Source organism: Salmo salar, chromosome 15 (genome assembly GCF_965601325.2).
Source record: "Salmo salar chromosome 15, fSalSal1, whole genome shotgun sequence".
In the NCBI taxonomy this organism is placed as follows: domain Eukaryota; kingdom Metazoa; phylum Chordata; class Actinopteri; order Salmoniformes; family Salmonidae; genus Salmo; species Salmo salar.
The window spans coordinates 58,010,001-58,027,008 of NC_138305.1; the positions used below are offsets into that span (position 1 = coordinate 58,010,001).

The 17,008-nt window shown below is 45.3% G+C and overlaps 1 protein-coding gene across 5 annotated transcripts in view; it reads right to left on the reverse strand.

Moving 5' to 3' along the window:
- The window catches only part of LOC106571568 (ena/VASP-like protein), a 66,012-nt gene that overhangs the window by 44,021 nt on the left and 4,983 nt on the right, over nucleotides 1-17,008 (reverse strand). For 3 of the 5 annotated variants that reach the window (XM_014144770.3, XM_014144769.3, XM_014144767.3), the window contains exon 1: nucleotides 3,697-4,661. The exons of 1 other annotated variant lie outside the window; for it this stretch is intronic. In XM_014144770.3, the coding sequence (XP_014000245.1) occupies nucleotides 3,697-3,806 (110 nt within the window). In that variant the 5' untranslated portion in view covers nucleotides 3,807-4,661. Of the gene's footprint in view, nucleotides 1-3,696; nucleotides 4,662-17,008 lie in introns of those variants that run through there. One more of the 5 variants, XM_014144771.3, reaches the window with a different exon arrangement.

A 17,008-nucleotide genomic window follows, 5' to 3' on the forward strand; every position in this document is an offset into this window, starting at 1 on the left:
TTCCCACTCTCACCCCCCTGCTCTCTCTCTCTCTCTCTCCCATTCCCTCTCTCCCCCTCTGATTTCCCTGCAGTTTTTTTCCAGCATGCATTTTCCCATTTTAATTCCTCTCAGATTTCCTCTTTCCTATTTTCTACCTTTATCTCTAATTCTCTCTCATTCCATCTCTCTCTCTCTGTACTAATAACCTGGGTATTGATCCAGCTGTAGAACGCCGTGTCCATTTCCTGCTTAGTGGGAGTCAGCTGACACCCTGCTCTACTCCAACACACACAAATACACACACACACACACACACACACACACACACACACACACACACACACACACACACACACACACACACACACACACACACACACACACACACACACACACACACACACACACACACACTGCTGACAAAGTGCAAGGGAAATCATCAGCCAGCCAGCAAGCTGCAAACACCACCCAGACAACTGGGAATGTGTGAAACAGACTCTCTTTCTCTCTCCCTTCTCGCCTTATCCCTCCGTCTCTTATAAGTCTCTCTCTGTTCGCTCTCTAGCCTTCTCCGCTTCTTCCCTATTTGTCTCTCTCTTTGTCTCTCCCTCATTCTCCCGGTCACTGTGCTAACAGTATCCTGACTGAAGCAGTGACTGACTGCCAGGCCTCGTCCAAATCAAACAGGAGTGAAACTATTATCCCCTCGATCACAGAGACCCATGCTGGACAGCAGTCAGAGGAAAACCACATCCAATGCTGACTTTTCCTTGGTGCCTTTTACAGTAGTACGAGACTGCACTGTGTCTGGATAACCTGTAGATGTACTAAAATCCCTCCAGCCTTCTAGCCAAGTGCTTAAAGGGACTGGTTCTCACCATTGTACCGCAGCAGGGTCCATGTATTAGAGGTGGTATTGTAAGGAATGCCACTACTTAAGCAGTGGAAAATACGTGGTGGTGGTTCTCTGTACTTCTACTGAAACCACTGCTTTAACCCCTGTATCTGTAACTTACTATAACCCTCACTGTAATTTACTGTAGCTACATAACCCTCCTGCCTTGTCTGTAATTTACTGTAGCTACATAACCCTCCTGCCTTGTCTGTAATTTACTGTAGCTACATAACCCTCCTGCCTTGTCTGTAATTTACTGTAGCTACATAACCCTCCTGCCTTGTCTGTAATTTACTGTAGCTACATAACCCTCCTGCCTTGTCTGTAATTTACTGTAGCTACATAACCCTCCTGCCTTGTCTGTAATTTACTGTAGCTACATAACCCTCCTGCCTTGTCTGTAATTTACTGTAGCTACATAACCCTCCTGCCTTGTCTGTAATTTACTGTAGCTACATAACCCTCCTGCCTTGTCTGTAATTTACTGTAGCTACATAACACTCCTGCCTTGTCTGTAATTTACTGTAGCTACATAACCCTCCTGCCTTGTCTGTAATTTACTGTAGCTACATAACCCTCCTGCCTTGTCTGTAATTTACTGTAGCTACATAACCCTACAAACCAGCGAGGAAGAGGCAAACTTTGGGCTACTTTGGTGAATTTGCAAGACAATTAAGACATTGCGAGATGCAGATCACCAAGACATATCGCCCTACCTTGGTATGGCATTACGTTGCGAGATGCAGATCACCAAGACATATCGCCCTGCCTTGCCCTGGTCTGCCTGCTCTTTCTCTCTGCTAATGACACAAGCGTGTGTTCAGTCTTCAGTCTGTTGTGTGTAGAAAATCCTAGTTTAGGGAAGAGTGGTCTGCACACAGGCAGCAGGAACGGGACGATTTACAGATCTGGTCTCCTAGTGATGGAAGTTAGTTCCACTTCAGAAAAGGCATTACTTCACAGACAAGTCTCCAGAGAAGGTTTATTGTCGGCGTTTAAAAAGCCGTAGTGTAGTCTACCCTAACAGACAAACAAACATGCCATAGCCGAGGCGCTTTCAAGGGGCCACGTACGATTATATCTGAAAAGGGAAATCGATACAGGCGATACCGGTAACCTACTGTAATTTCATATTATGAGACAAAAACCTACCCCGTGCTCGCAAGACCGGTCCCATGAATAGCCTAAAATAGTATGTTAAATAACGTGATTTAGCAAGACATATTTACCCTACCATAACGAAACAGCATAAACAACACAGCAGAACATCAATCAGCAACGTTTATTGTTGTCAGGGAAACAGTAGCACATTATATGCCAGAACAGAATATGACTGTCTGAAAGGGTACAGTCTTCCTATCCACATGTTACTGTAGCTGCGTTCTGTCTGTAAAGGGTTGCAGTAGATAGAACTTAATTGTCAGGCTCTACCGGTCATACACAGGTAATAGGACCAGTATTCTGCACTATGAATTGACGTGGAATTGTATATATTTTCCCTTAAAATGTGTTTTTGGATAACCGATCAAATGAATGTCCGTTTAAACATGAAGAAGAACTGTCCATTTGTCACATCCCTTGTAGAAACATACCCTCCTGGCCTGGCTGTGTTAAAAGCTGCTTACCAGAGGAAAACTCAGTGAGTCTGTTAAAGCTGATCTGATCATCAGTTAGAGAGGAGAAATCTGACCAGTGATCATACACCAGATTACTACTGGGTGAAACCTGAAACCATGGACGGATGGAGTGATGGCTGACACACTGATAAATTACTGACTGCAATGATAAAGAGGAAGAGTGTTCGGGTGGATGCAACAGCCAGACATAAACATGATAAAGATAGTGCCGAAGACTAAAAAACACTGCACAAAACATTGAGCATGTGTCTCAGAGCATTCTGCAGCCATGACGACAGTGGCAATATCAGGGAAGGATGCTCCAACGCACCATGGGAGCTGCAAGCGTTTATGAGGAGAAGAGAAGGAAGAGAGGAAGAGGAGGAGCAGCGGGCAGATGGAAAGAACAAAGAGCCCCGGTCTCTGCCACATACAAGCTACAGCCACAACACACACACACACACACACACACACACACACACACACACACACACACACACACACACACACACACACACACAACACACACACACACACACACACACACACACACACACACACACACACACACACACACACACACACACACACACACACACACACACGGCTGCAGCCCTCAGAGACAAACACAACACAACAGCACCACTGTCATCACCCCAGCAGTCTTGGCAAGCTTCTTCACAAGGCATCAATGCCTCCTCCTCTCTTCTCTCCTCTCTCCTCTCCTCCTTCCTCATCCCATATCAGGACCTAGACATTGACTGCACAGCTTACACATTAACATTCTACCCCAGCCCCTCTGCAAGGACAACCATTCACAGCTGGCACATAGAAACACAATGTATGGAACAGAACTGGCATGGCTGTCCATTCCACAGCATAAGACATGTACATTCATTCTGTACATTGGATTTCTATTCACACATCTATTTGCAATCCCATCAAGGACCCTGCTCTCTAACAGACACAGGGCTTGACTATTGGTAGCGACAAATCTCTACTGCATAGGCAATATGACTATGAATGATGTCATTTGAGATGCAGCCAATAGTAAAGTAGATACCAGCTCGACTGTGCTACTGTATGCTGCTCTGCCACTACGGCACATAGCAGTACAGTATTACTGTCTCCCCAGCGGCGACCTATCCAACCCAGCGTAGCGTAGCATCACAGTAACCTACCCAGTGGTACCCAGTAGCCTACCTGACTTTAAACTCCTGCGCTGTGACCTGGACCTGGGCTCCAGCAGGCACAGCCTCAGTACAGTAGATCTGAGGGAAGTAGAATCGGTGAGACTGTACGTTTATATCCATGGTGCTTGCTACCTCACATCCGACGCGCAGCACAAAGCTACGGGAACGATTCAAGGGTTGATCTAGTTTCTCCGTGTCTCTTCTGGTTTTTCTTTCCTTTCCCCGGGTCTGTCTGTCCAGGCTGCGGCGCGAGTTACCGGTAGAGGTCAAAGGTTAGCGATGGCATCCCAGTAATTCCCTCTCTCCGTCTCCGGACCTAACGGGGTTGCCGTGGATTCGCAGTCACAGCAACGGAGAGATACAGCCGGGCTTCCCCCTCTCTGCGGAATACACAATCCCCCCTTTCCTCTCCTGCTGGCTCCTCACAGACACACTAACCTATTTCCCCAGCAGCAACACAGCAATTTACAGCCGTTACACATGGAGCAAATAAATACAAACGAAAGAACAAAGATGCTTCCAATGACAACGCCTTGAGGAAAGAAAAGGACGCAAATAAAACAACTCTTTTGGGTCCTTTTTCACCAAAGCATCCTTTGCCACAGCAGAGATATTTTAGATGAGGTGGGGGAGAAAACAAGGAGAGGAAATAAAATAGGAAGAGAGAAAAAAGGGAATAAATGAAAAGCGATAGAGCAGCCCTCAGAGTCTGAGAGGACTGAATGAGAGACGAGGGGAGAGCCCTTTGGGTTTTTGCCGGTCGAGTGAGTGAGCGAGAGAGCGAGAGAAGGAGAGAGAGAGAGAGCAGTAGAGCAAGAAAGGGTTGCGGTAAAGTGATAAGAGAGCGAGAGAGTGGTAGAGCGATAGAGAGAGAGATTCACGGTGCTGTAAGGCGTTGCCCTCACACTGCCTCTCCTCTGCGTGTCTCACTGGATTACAGCCTCCACTTCCATCCCTCCATCCCTCTCTCCCCTCCTCCCTCTCCCCCCTCCCCTCCCAGCTGTGATATGAGCAGTTGGCCGCCAGCCCCAGAGGCTGCTGGTCCTCTACTCCCCCTCCTCACATCCCTCTCTCCTCTCCTCTTCCGGCACTCTGATTGGACGGAAACCGGGATGCGTAAGCCCACACGGAGCGAGGGATGAGGAGAGAGTAGAGGAGAAGAGACTGTTGTTAATTCATCTGATGGCTCCCGTCTTTCTCGCGTCTAATTCGAGGTGGCATGCCAGGGTGGGGTGGAGCTACAATACGGCTGTCTCACACACACACACACACACACACACACAGTCTCACACACACAGTCTCACACACACACACACACACACAGTCTCACACACAGTCTCACACACACACACACACACACACACACACACACACACACACACACACACACACACACACACACACACACACACACACACACACACACAGTCTCACACACAGTCTCACACACACACACACACACACACACACACACACACACACACACACACACACACACACACACACACACACACACACACACACAGTCTCACACACAGTCTCACACACACACACACACACACACACACACACACACACACACACACACACACACACACACACACACACACACAGTGCATACATAGAGACACACACCGGTGGGTAAATAGAGATACCAATGCGTCTCTCGTTCAAATAAATATCTGAACCACAGATATATGAACCGATATGGAAGTACTTTAGAGTACTGTATGCAACCTCCCATTGCCACATTTGCCATCACAAATGCTTAACAGATGAAGCGTAGCCCGTTCAGAAGGGAAACCCTGGTGCGGCTGATTACGTCAGCTGATATTACACCAATTGGGTTCACACTGTCATTCCATGCGGTCCATTCAGTCCACCAGTTGTACACACGCTTCCTCCACGCCGGTGTCTCTTGCTGCCGTGTTGCTATAACTAGCGACCACACTCTGCGCTAGCTGTTTCTGATATCCCACCACTACCCCCCCAGCCCCCACCTGTCTGGGTTTCTTCCTTCAGGGGATTTGGTATGGCATATCGCGCTCACTAACTCTAGTAGTATTCTCATCTTCATATGACGCTTGGCTCTGGCAGAGCTACCCTGAGGGAGCAGAGATCTAACGCCAAACCACGCATAACTATATTTTGGAATGAATGGTTAAACGCGTTTTCTTTCTGAACTGACCGTCCTGCGTTTTTAATAAGACACACGCTCATTTAGCTATTTCCACTGCATACTCTGTCCATTCTGCCCACGTCGCTCACTCTGGTTGGAAGCGAAAACTACTTCAAAAGCCTGCGGTAAAACCACGGATCACTTTTACACGTAAGTGTCCATCCATGTTCCAGATGACTGTAGAGGTTAGATGGCATATCTGATATTACCGGAGAGAGCTCCATAATCTCATCTGCCGCTCTAATATCAAACCACCACACTAAATCCCTAGGCTGCATCTGTGCATTCACCCGAAAGACGGATTCCCATCTCTTTCTACGTCTGTCATGGGCCGTTCGAATATTATTGGTGGTTGATGCGAGTGAAGCTTTAAAGCGGAGTACAATACAGGACAGTGGGAATGTTTCTGATCAGTATCCTGGGATTCTTATAAACAGAGATACAGTATATTGAACTCAGATAGTATGAGGGCACAAGGCCAGACCCAGATGCAGACAAGGGAGGCAGATGATTTGAGACTTTGTTATTTATTATATTCCAAAAGGGGTAGGTAAGAGAATGGTCGTGGACAGGCAAAAGGTCACAACCAGTTCAGAGTCCAGGAGGTACAGGTCAAGGCAGGCAGAATGGTCAGGCAGGCGGGTACAGAGTCCAGGAAACAGGCAAGGGTCAAAACCGGGAGGACTAACAAAAGAGAATAGATAAGGCAGGAGCACGGGGAAAACCACGCTGGTTGACTTGGAACATACAAGACAAACTGGCACAGAGAGACAGGAAACACAGGGATAAATACACTGGGGAAAATAAGTGACACCTGAAGGGGGTGGAGACAATCACAAGAACAGGTGAAACAGATCAGGGTGTGACAGACAGTCACTATTACAATGGAACCATTGGCTACCAGTCGTTATGTGCCTGTAGTACAGGACTGGGACTGAGTCTGTTGTGTTGTGTTGTGTCTGTGCTCTGAAGAGAAGCTCAGGTCAATAAAACAGAGAGGCTGCCCCCCCCCCCCCCCCCCCCCCCTTCACCAAACTGCTCCCCTGACAATAGAAGGTTCCTGGTATAAATGTGTTGGTCTCACAACACACTGATTCAGACAGAGTACAGAACAAATACAACATTTCAACCACACTGGTCCAGAGCCAATCCAATCCCTCTGTCAGTCTTCCATCCACTCTCTATCTTTATAGAGATAGTAGCAGTAATATCACCCAACTAGGGCTGGGCGATATTCAGCATCATCAATACCGGTATACAGTATCGTCTTTAACAATATGTTGTGACAGTGCTAAACGAAATGAAAAGTTCTATAACCTGGACTACTTCACTAGAACTTTCATTGCTCAGAAACAGAAAAAAAACGGTCAAATACCACCATACTGTCAAAAATTAGAGAAATATTGTGATATGATGTTTGACCATGTCGCCCAGCCTTAATTTCAACCATACTGGTCTGTGTCAGGTAGAGTCTTCATCAAAGCTGAGCAGACAACCTCTCTGTCCAGTCTCTGCCATCTCTGTCTTCATTGAGCTAGTAGTAATGCAACACCATTTCAACCGAGCTGAGCTGAACAGACAGTGTGCCATGGACACAGGCTGTGTCCAATCAGAACCTGGTGATCTGTGACTGCTGACACAATGAACTGTTCGTGAGGGCATTATCTAGTCTTTACTGACCATGGTGTGTGTGTGTGTGTGTGTGTGTGTGTGAGCACTAGAGTACTACTGTAGCAGTCAGACCATTCACATACCACAGGGGAGACGTCGTTCTTTTTTAATATATTTATTCTTTCCATTATTTTGGGGGGGAATCTTTTGTTCCCCACTCTATAGTCAACTAATTCAACAAATATGGCACTTTACAAAACAAAAGCAGTTCCTACATTCTCATAGATCATATAATGTTATGATGGGGGAGATGGCCTTCTGTCCAACACAGGGAAAGGGAAAAATGGGGATACCTAGTCAGTTATACAACTGAATGCATTGAACTGTCTTCCGCCAGGAGGGAAGTGCACGGCCGTGTGTGTATGTACGTGTATACTGACAGCTGTCCCTAAGCTGATCCTTGATCAGGTTTAACGGCTCTCTCCAAGGTCAGAGACCCGACGAGCCGTGGGATTGGGTAGGAGTGACGGCTGCAGCAGCCAATCAGATCCATCGCCTCCGCTGCCAATCAACACCCTGCCACAGCTGATTTGGCGAGAGCTCTCGACGGGGGGGGAGGGGCAACGTCAGGTTTAGAGCGGACGCCTTCTGCTAGTGCTGTTGAATCCCCCATGCACTGACAGAAACCTTTCCTTCCTATCTGCTTCATTCCCCACCCCTGTATTAATGGCCTTGTTCAACACTCGCAAGGCTAGCTACGCTTTATTAGTGTCACGCACGCAGTGCTATGTAACGCCCCACATGTAGAAGTGTGTATAGCGAGTCACACTCCCTGTCATACAAGCATGCAAACACACACGCACGCACGAACGCACGCACGCACGTACGCACGCACGCACGCACGCACACACACACACACACACACACACACACACACACAGTCAATCGTAATCAAGAGACAGTCACCACAGGCGCAGGTTTATGAACACATATACTGTAGGCTACACAGCTTAAGAAATTCAACAACAGTTTTCATCATTGACTAAAGCCTCACTTCACAACAGACAAAACACCAACGGTACAAAGATAACAAAGTGTTTGTCAAGGCTGTTCTATTAGAGCTACTACCGTTTCTCAATGCACTACACAACGACACCGAACGGACAGAGGGCGGAAAGGAGGAGAAATGTCAGCCTTACCCGTAATCATCCAACGAGTACATGGCCTCGGAGAGAAGGAGAGGAGAGGCGATTCTTAATGAGATGCAAGGAGGGAGGAGAGGATGGAGGGGAGGAAGAGGGGATACAAATCTGACAACGGTCAAGGAGGCCCAATGCCGCTCCTCTCACCCCGATTCCTGACATATACACACAGATAGAGACAGAGAGAGAGAGAGAGAGAGAGAGAGAGAGAGAGAGAGAGAGAGAGAGAGAGAGACAGACAGACAGACAGACAGAGAGACAGAGAGAGAGAGACAGTGACAGAGAGAGAGAGAAAGAGAGAGAGAGAGAGAGAGACAGACAGACAGGCAGACAGAGAGAGACAGAGAGAGAGACAGTGACAGAGAGAGAAAGAGAGCGAGAGAGAGAGCGAAAGAGAGAGGAAGAGAGAGAGAGAGAGAGCGAAAGAGAGAGAGAGAAAGAGAGAGACAGAGATAGAGAGAGAGGAAGGAAGTAAAGGAGAGGGAGTATAAAGATCTGTGACGTCCCCTGTCTTCTTGGGTAACTCACACATGCTCATCCTCTCATGGGATTGAACGGTCGTGGTACACACACACACTCTCTCTGACACAAATGCACACATAGGCCTACAGTAGAGGATGAATCACACAAGCTGATCTTTTTAATTACCACACACACTGCAGGGAGCTGGCAGATGGGATATAGGGAAAGCGTGTGTGTTTGTGTCTGTTTGTGTGTGTGAGAGAGAGACAGAGACAGAGAGAAAGGGGGGGGGGGGGGTAGAGTAAAAGGGGGCTCATTTTCTCTCATTCACTAAGACTTGATTACCTCTGACTCTTCTCTGTGGATTATTCTGACACAATACACTGCAAATGTACAATGCGCTTTTACGATCAGAGTGACAAGTTACAACGTATAATTGTAGCAAACAGAGCTAGCAGTGGAGAGATAAAAATGGCTGCATTGGACCTTTAAAGTCGCTATGCTGCATCAGTTGGGCTTTCTTTAAAAAAATTGCTAGGTAGGGAATTAAGTAATAAGGGGGTGTGGTATATGGCCAATGTATCACGGCTAAGGGCTGTTCTTACGCACGACGCAACGCAGAGTGCCTGGATACAGCCCTTAGCCGTGGTACATTGGCCATATACCACAAACCCCAGAGGTGCCTTATTGCTATTATAAACTGGTTACCAACGTAATTAGAGCAGTAAAAATAAATGTTTTGTCATACACGTGCTATGTGGTCTCATATACCACGGCTTTCAGCCAATCAGCATTCAGGGCTCAAACCACCCTGTTTATAATTAACGTTAGCTAATTAGCTAGTTAGCTAATGTTTAAGATAAGAGTGCAAGACCGTGAGAGCCCAAACCGATCCAAATGAAGCATGCATAACCGATTCAAACTTTACAAATCGCCAGTTCACTAACGTTTTTTACTCATATCCATTTTTTCGGCCTTCTTCTGAAAATACCTCTAATCTGTTGCGACTGAATTGGTGCGTTCTCTCCTGACTCTCCTGACTGACATTGACCTACAAGTCAGATAACAACTGTGTGCACAGTGCGGAAGACGCAGATTCTCACGCCAACGAGAGGTAGGCCTAGTGATGGGAAGTTATGCTCTTTTTACTGACTGATCTTTTGGACTCGTTCAGTCAAAAGAACGAATCTTTCGACTAATTTTGTTCATTTAAGCCAGTAATTCCCTGAGCACGCAGGAACCCCTACCGGCGAACAATGAACTGAAAATGTGAAATAGTCATGATTCTACAAGCCTCTTGTTCACATGTCGTTCGCCATAGGGGCTTCTTGGAGCTGTCATTTGTGACCGAGACTTGTAAACGTGTGCTTTAAACAACTTACATTTGTTGATTGCTAGGCAAACAAATACGATTATTTCTTGATACATTTGAAACAAGGTCTAGCAGGAGCCGCAACCGGACTAGATTGTGAACGACTGTTGGCGGAATTCATTGCTTGACTGCCGTGTGGGTGATCAACACAATATCGTTCGCCGAACTGCAGCTCCCCCCCCAAACGATCGTTCTTGAGTTCGAGTTTCTTGTTTTGGTTCTACAAAGCTGTGTCCATCATAACATTCAATAATTAATTCATTGCGTTCATTCTTGCAGAATGTGATCAATTATCAGTTCTAAATTCAGCAGGCTATCATATGAAATAGACTTTTAGAAGTGCCATCTTTCTTTTATTATTTTGGTGTGCTTTAGTACGGTTCTCACTGCACAAGCACCTTTTCCCCCATTCTATCGATAAAATAATTATTTTAAGTCACACAAAAGTTTTACTGTACGTGAAGTTTCAATAAGTTTAAATAATAACATTTGTTATTACAAAATGTGTAATGTGATAGGTATTTTAACATGACACATTTTTTTACACAAAAAAAAACATTTTTAGATTTTATCAGTCATTTTTCTGAAATTTCACCTTTATTTTACCAGGTAGGCAAGTTGAGAACAAGTTCTCATTTACAATTGCGACCTGGCCAAGATAAAGCAAAGCAGTTTGACACATACAACAACACAGAGTTACACATGGAGTAAAACAAACATACAGTCAATAATACAGTAGAAAAGTAAGTCTATATACAATGTGAGCAAATGAGGTGAGATAAGGGGGGTAAAGGCAAAAAAGGCCATGGTGGCAAAGTAAATACAATATAGCAAGTAAAACACTGGAAAGGTAGATTTGCAGTGGAAGAAAGTGCAAAGTAGAAATAGAAATAATAGGGTGCAAAGGAGCAAAATAAATAAATAAATACAGTAGGGGAAGAGGTAGTTGTATGGGCTAAATTATAGATGGGCTATGTACAGGTGCAGTGAGCTGCTCTGACAGCTGGTGCTTAAAGCTAGTGAGGGAGATAAGTGTTTCCAGTTTCAGAGATTTTTGTAGTTCGTTCCAGTCATTGGCAGCAGAGAACTGGAAGGAAGGGAAATGAAGGGGATGATGACGCAATCTTTGCAAGAGGGAGTGTAATCTAATTTTATTGGTCCTCAACTCATGGCTCAGACACTTCATACAGGATAAATGGAGTTAGCCCATTGGGTTAGCCTGCCCTGGAGAAGGTTAGTTCTGAAGGATTCATTGACATAGAAATGTCCCTGGCTACAAAGTGAGCCACTTTCGTGGTACCGGTTATTCCGAGTTGAACTCAGAGTTGACCAAAGTTACCTCGCTAACTCCTCAAACCTGATTTGTAGTATAGAGCTCAGCGGTCCGTGGTTGTTGTCAGCTCGAACGTTGTCATTAAAACCTTGATTGATTGGTTGACAAGATGAACTCCGCTCATTGATCAACCATGCGCAGCGGTCACTCAAGACTTCAGCTAATTTATCTGCTTGCGTTTTTGCAGCCCGTCACCCTACCCCCATTGAGTCTATGAGACCGTTACTTCCCGCGGCCTGTCTGTAAACAAATTTAATCCTGCTGTAGGACTCGTTGCGGCCAGCACAAGCAGGTCAAACAAACGACTAAAACAAAAAACAAAAACAAATCATGGCTCTCGAGTCAGTAAAAAGACTCGTTCAAAAAGAAAGAACCGTTTGCGAACTGCTCATCACTAAGCCTGGCCTACCCTATTCTAATATTCGTAGGCTACATCTGCGTGGCACCATCAGCATTCAGATGTTTGTAAAACAGCTTTTGCGACATTAAATCATAGACTTTATTAATTGAGGGACAACCAATGTAACTTGCTTGGTCATTGTTACCAAATGCGCTGTAGAAAATAAATCCCCCCCCCTAATCTGATAGTAGTAGATTATGCGTCTGCCCTATGGCTCAGCTCACATCAAATCAAATCAAATTGTTTTGGTCACACACACATGGTTAGCAGATGTTATTGCGAGTGTAGCAAAATGTACATACTAAATGGCAAAGCAAAAACTGTTTTTTTTAAAGACTCTTTACACAGTACTTTGTTTAAGCACATTTGGCAGCGATTACAGCCTCGAGACTTCTTGGGTATGACACTACAAGCTTGGCACACCTGTATTTGGGGAATTTCTCCCATTCTTCTCTGCAGATACTCTCGAGCTCTGTCAGGTTGGATGGGGAGCGTCGCTGCACAGCTATTTTCAGGTCTCTCCAGAGATGTTAGATCGGGTTCAAGTCTGGGCTCTGGCTGGGCCACTCAAGGACATTCAGAGACTTGTCCCGAAGAAACTCCTGCGTTGTCTTGGCTGTGTGCTTAGGGTCATTGTCCTGTTGGAAGGTGAACATTCGCCCCAGTCTGAGGTCCTGGAGCAGGTTTTCATCAAGGATCTCTCTGTACTTTGCTCCGTTCATCTTTCCCTCGACCCTGACTAGTCTCCCAGTCCCTGCCGCTGAAAAACATGATGCTGCCACCATCATGCTTCACTGTAGAGATCTTGCCAGGTTTCTTCCAGATGTGACGCTTGGCATTCAGGCCAAAGAGTTCTATTTTGGTGTCATCAGACCAGAGAATCTTGTTTCTCATGGTCTGAGAGTCCTTTAGATGCCTTTTGGCAAACTCCAACTGGGCTGTCATGTGCCTTTTACTGAGGAGTGGATTCCATCTGGCCACTCTACCATAAAGGCCTGATTGGTTGAGTGCTGCAGAGATGTTTGTCCTTCTGGAATATTTCCACATCTCCACAGAGGAACTTTGGAGCCCTATCAGAGTGACCATTCGGTTCTTGGTCACCTCCCTGACCATGGCCCTCTCCCCCGATTGCTCAGTTTGGCCGGCGGACATTCAATGCTGCAAAAAAATGTTGGTACCCTTCCCCAGATCTGTGCCTCGACACAATCCTGTCTCGGAGCTCTATGGACAATTCCTTCAACCTAATGGCTTGGTTTTTGCTCTGACATGCACTGTCAACTGTGGGACCTTATATAGACAGGTGTGTGCATTTCCAAACTGTTTATGCTTTTTCATTATAGGGTATTGTGTGAAGGTGTCTGAATACTTACCGAATGCACTGTAGGTCCAGGCCACTAGTTCAACTAGCTCTTACAGTCTCACGTCAAAAATAGACGTTCATCCGTTTTTCATCCATGCATTATTTCGGACATCTTAAGATTAGGTATTAACTCTGAATGGTTAAGGTAAGGGTTAAGGTTTGGGATATGCTTAAAACAAAAATCGCTAAAAATACTTCCTATCGCTGGATTTGAACATGCAACCTTTGGCACCAGAAACACATGCTTAACCATCCGCCATCCCCGTCAACAGCACCCTAGCAAAACCCCAAACCTACTTGAAGGTAACAGCGCTCACTGTTGCACCTAGTGGCCGATTTCCACATCGTCTCCAGACGTCCCCTGACATGGATGGACGTCGAATACCGACTTGTATCACAGGGTGACCTGGCTGAGTTTCAAGGTATCTTTAACCTCAATGTATGATTCAAATCTTGATTGGCAAACAAAGATTTTTGCAATTATTCCCATCTCTCTCTCTACTGTCTCTAGTAGCCTACTCTCTCTCTGGTGCACAGAGTAGTAGGGGCTGCCATGGAACTAGAATGACAGTAAATTGAATTATATCGGGTGGTCACCCCTAGCCCAGCAGAACCAGCACACATATGGGTCACACGCCACCAACAACACACGCCAACACACATCAACCCAAATCAATACGCATCGAGCCAGATCGATGGCCACACGCTTTCAGTGCTTAATGAAATGTCCTAATTCACTCACTAGGAGATTTAAGTGCATCTGACACTATATGACCAAAAGTATGTGGACACCTGCTCATCGAACATCTCATTCCAAAATCATGGGCATTAATATGGAGTTGGTCCCCCCTTTGCTGCTATAACAGCCTCCACTCTTCTGGGAAGACTTTCCACTAGATGTTGGAACATTGCTACGGGGACTTGCTTCCATTCTGCCACAAGAGCTTTAGTGAGATCAGGCACTGATGTTGGGCAATTAGGCCTGGCTCGCAGTCGGCGTTCCAATTCATCCCAAAGGTGTTCGATGGGGTTGAGGTCAGGGTTCTGTGCAGGCCATTCAAGTTCTTCCACACCGATCTCGACAAACCATTTCTGTATGGACCTCGCTTTATGCATGGTGGAATTGTCATGCTGAAACAGGAAAGGGCCTTCCCCAAACTATTGCCACAATGTTGGAAGCACAGAATCGTCTAGAATTAAGATTTCCCTTCACTGGAACTAAGGGACCTAGCCCGAACCATGAAAAACAGCCCCAGACCATTATTCCTCCTCCACCAAACTTAACAGTTGGCACTATGCATTCAGGCAGGTAACGTTCTCCTGGCATCTGTCAAATCCAGATTCGTCCGTCAGACTGCCAGATGGCGAAGCGTGATTCATCACTCCAGAGAACGCTTTTCCAGGATAGAAAACAGCACTTGAATCAGACTGTTGTTTCAGGGATACTATGGTTGGTGCATGTGAGTTTGTGTCTTAATGTTTTTTATATGTTTTATCATGTGTTGGTCATTGTTGCGTGTCCTGTCATTGTAAATCATTGATGATGCATGCTGTGATAAAACAATTTCCTAAATAGGGATTAATAAACTAATACTCTACTCTACTCTCACTGTTCGGCGGTCCCGTTCTGTGAGCTTGTGTGGCCTACCACTTTGCGGCTGAGCTGTTGTTGCTCCTAGACATTTCCACTTCACAATAACAGCACTTTCAGTTGACAGCTCTAGCAGGACAGAAATTTGACAAACTGACTTGTTGGAAAGGTGGCATCCTATGATGGTGCAACGTTGAAAGTCACTGAGCTCTTCAGTAAGGCCATTATACTGCCAATGTTTGTCTATGGAGATCGAATGGCCGAGTGCTCAATTTTCTACACCTGTCAGCAACGGTTGTGGCTGAAATAGCCAAATCCACAAATTTTAAGGGCTTTCCACATACTTTTGTATATATAGTCTAGAAATAAACTACAGCTAGCCAGAAGTGTTATGCTATGAATGGGACCTGCTGGAGAAAAATAAATGGCCTAAACTTCTGTTTTACAGTATATGTACAGCATACTGACACCAGCTCCACTTCCTCCAATCTGGTTCTTCTAAACTCCTTCAGTGTTACCAGCAGACATGACGAATGTGTCTCTCTGCTCGTTAGTCCCTTGTTAGTGGTCGGTTTACTGTCTCCTCATTAAAGGTTTTAACTGAGCAGTGTCAGAGCAGCAAATTAACACGAGATCACACTGCTGCTGGATGATCACAGTCCCAGTACAGACAATCAATCAACAATTAACAGGAGACAGTAATATCATCACACAGAGAAAGAGAGAGGGGGGGACTCCATTTTCGTAGCAATGAGAGAGTACTATCTGATGTATTGTCTCTATTGGTGTGACTTTGTGGAGCTCATGAAATGCTGAAAAAAGAGTGACAAATCAACTTGAAACATGAATTTGAACACACAGGAAACCAAATAAAACAGAACGAGACACACACGTACACACACACAAACACATCATGCCATGCGAACAGGCTTAAACCGTGCTTACTGTCAACAATCAAACATATGTCCCCCAAACATCCACTCACACACATCCTGAGAGACCCCAATGTGGGAATCGTTTGGGGATTAAAAAAGACACTTCTAATCTAATCCAGATCGCAGCAGTAGTAGAAGACTGCAGGACAACTGGCAGCCCTACGATTTCCCGCAGGATGCACACTAACCAACCTGCTACTGACTGACAGACCGCTGGAAACTCTCACTGTTCACCTGCTAATACACTTAACTACCCTGAATGGCAAATAGATTTAGTGATTGCATTTAATCCAGACCCTCACAGCCGAAATACACTTAATACTACTCTAACTGATCACCTGCTAATAGGATTAACGTGTAATAAGATGACTGGGGCACACACTGTAAAGGGGTTACTGGGAGTTTAACAGTAGCTTACAGGCAGCTAGTGGTAAGTAAAATTCTGTATTTCATATTACAGTTCACCTACTGTAATATAAATATGGTAATACAAAATACGGTATCAAAACAACTACTGTTTAATGACACACAGTACAATACCGTAAAATTGACTTTCCATGAAAACTTTCTATTCAAACGGACAAATTAACTTTCCATTCTCGGGAACATGATGGTGTTCTCCGTTTTGCTCTACGACCCCCACAAGTGTCATGGGACTTGTCTGACACACCTACTCATTCAAGGTTTTTTTTCAGTTTTTACTATTTTCTACATTGTAGAATAATAGTGAAGACATGAAAACTATGAAACAACACATATGGAATCATGTAGTAACCAAAGAAGTGTTAAACAAAATTGACAAATTTGAGATTCTTCAAAGTAGCCACCTGCTTTGCACACTCTTGGAATTCTCTCAACCAGCTTCATGAGGTAGTCA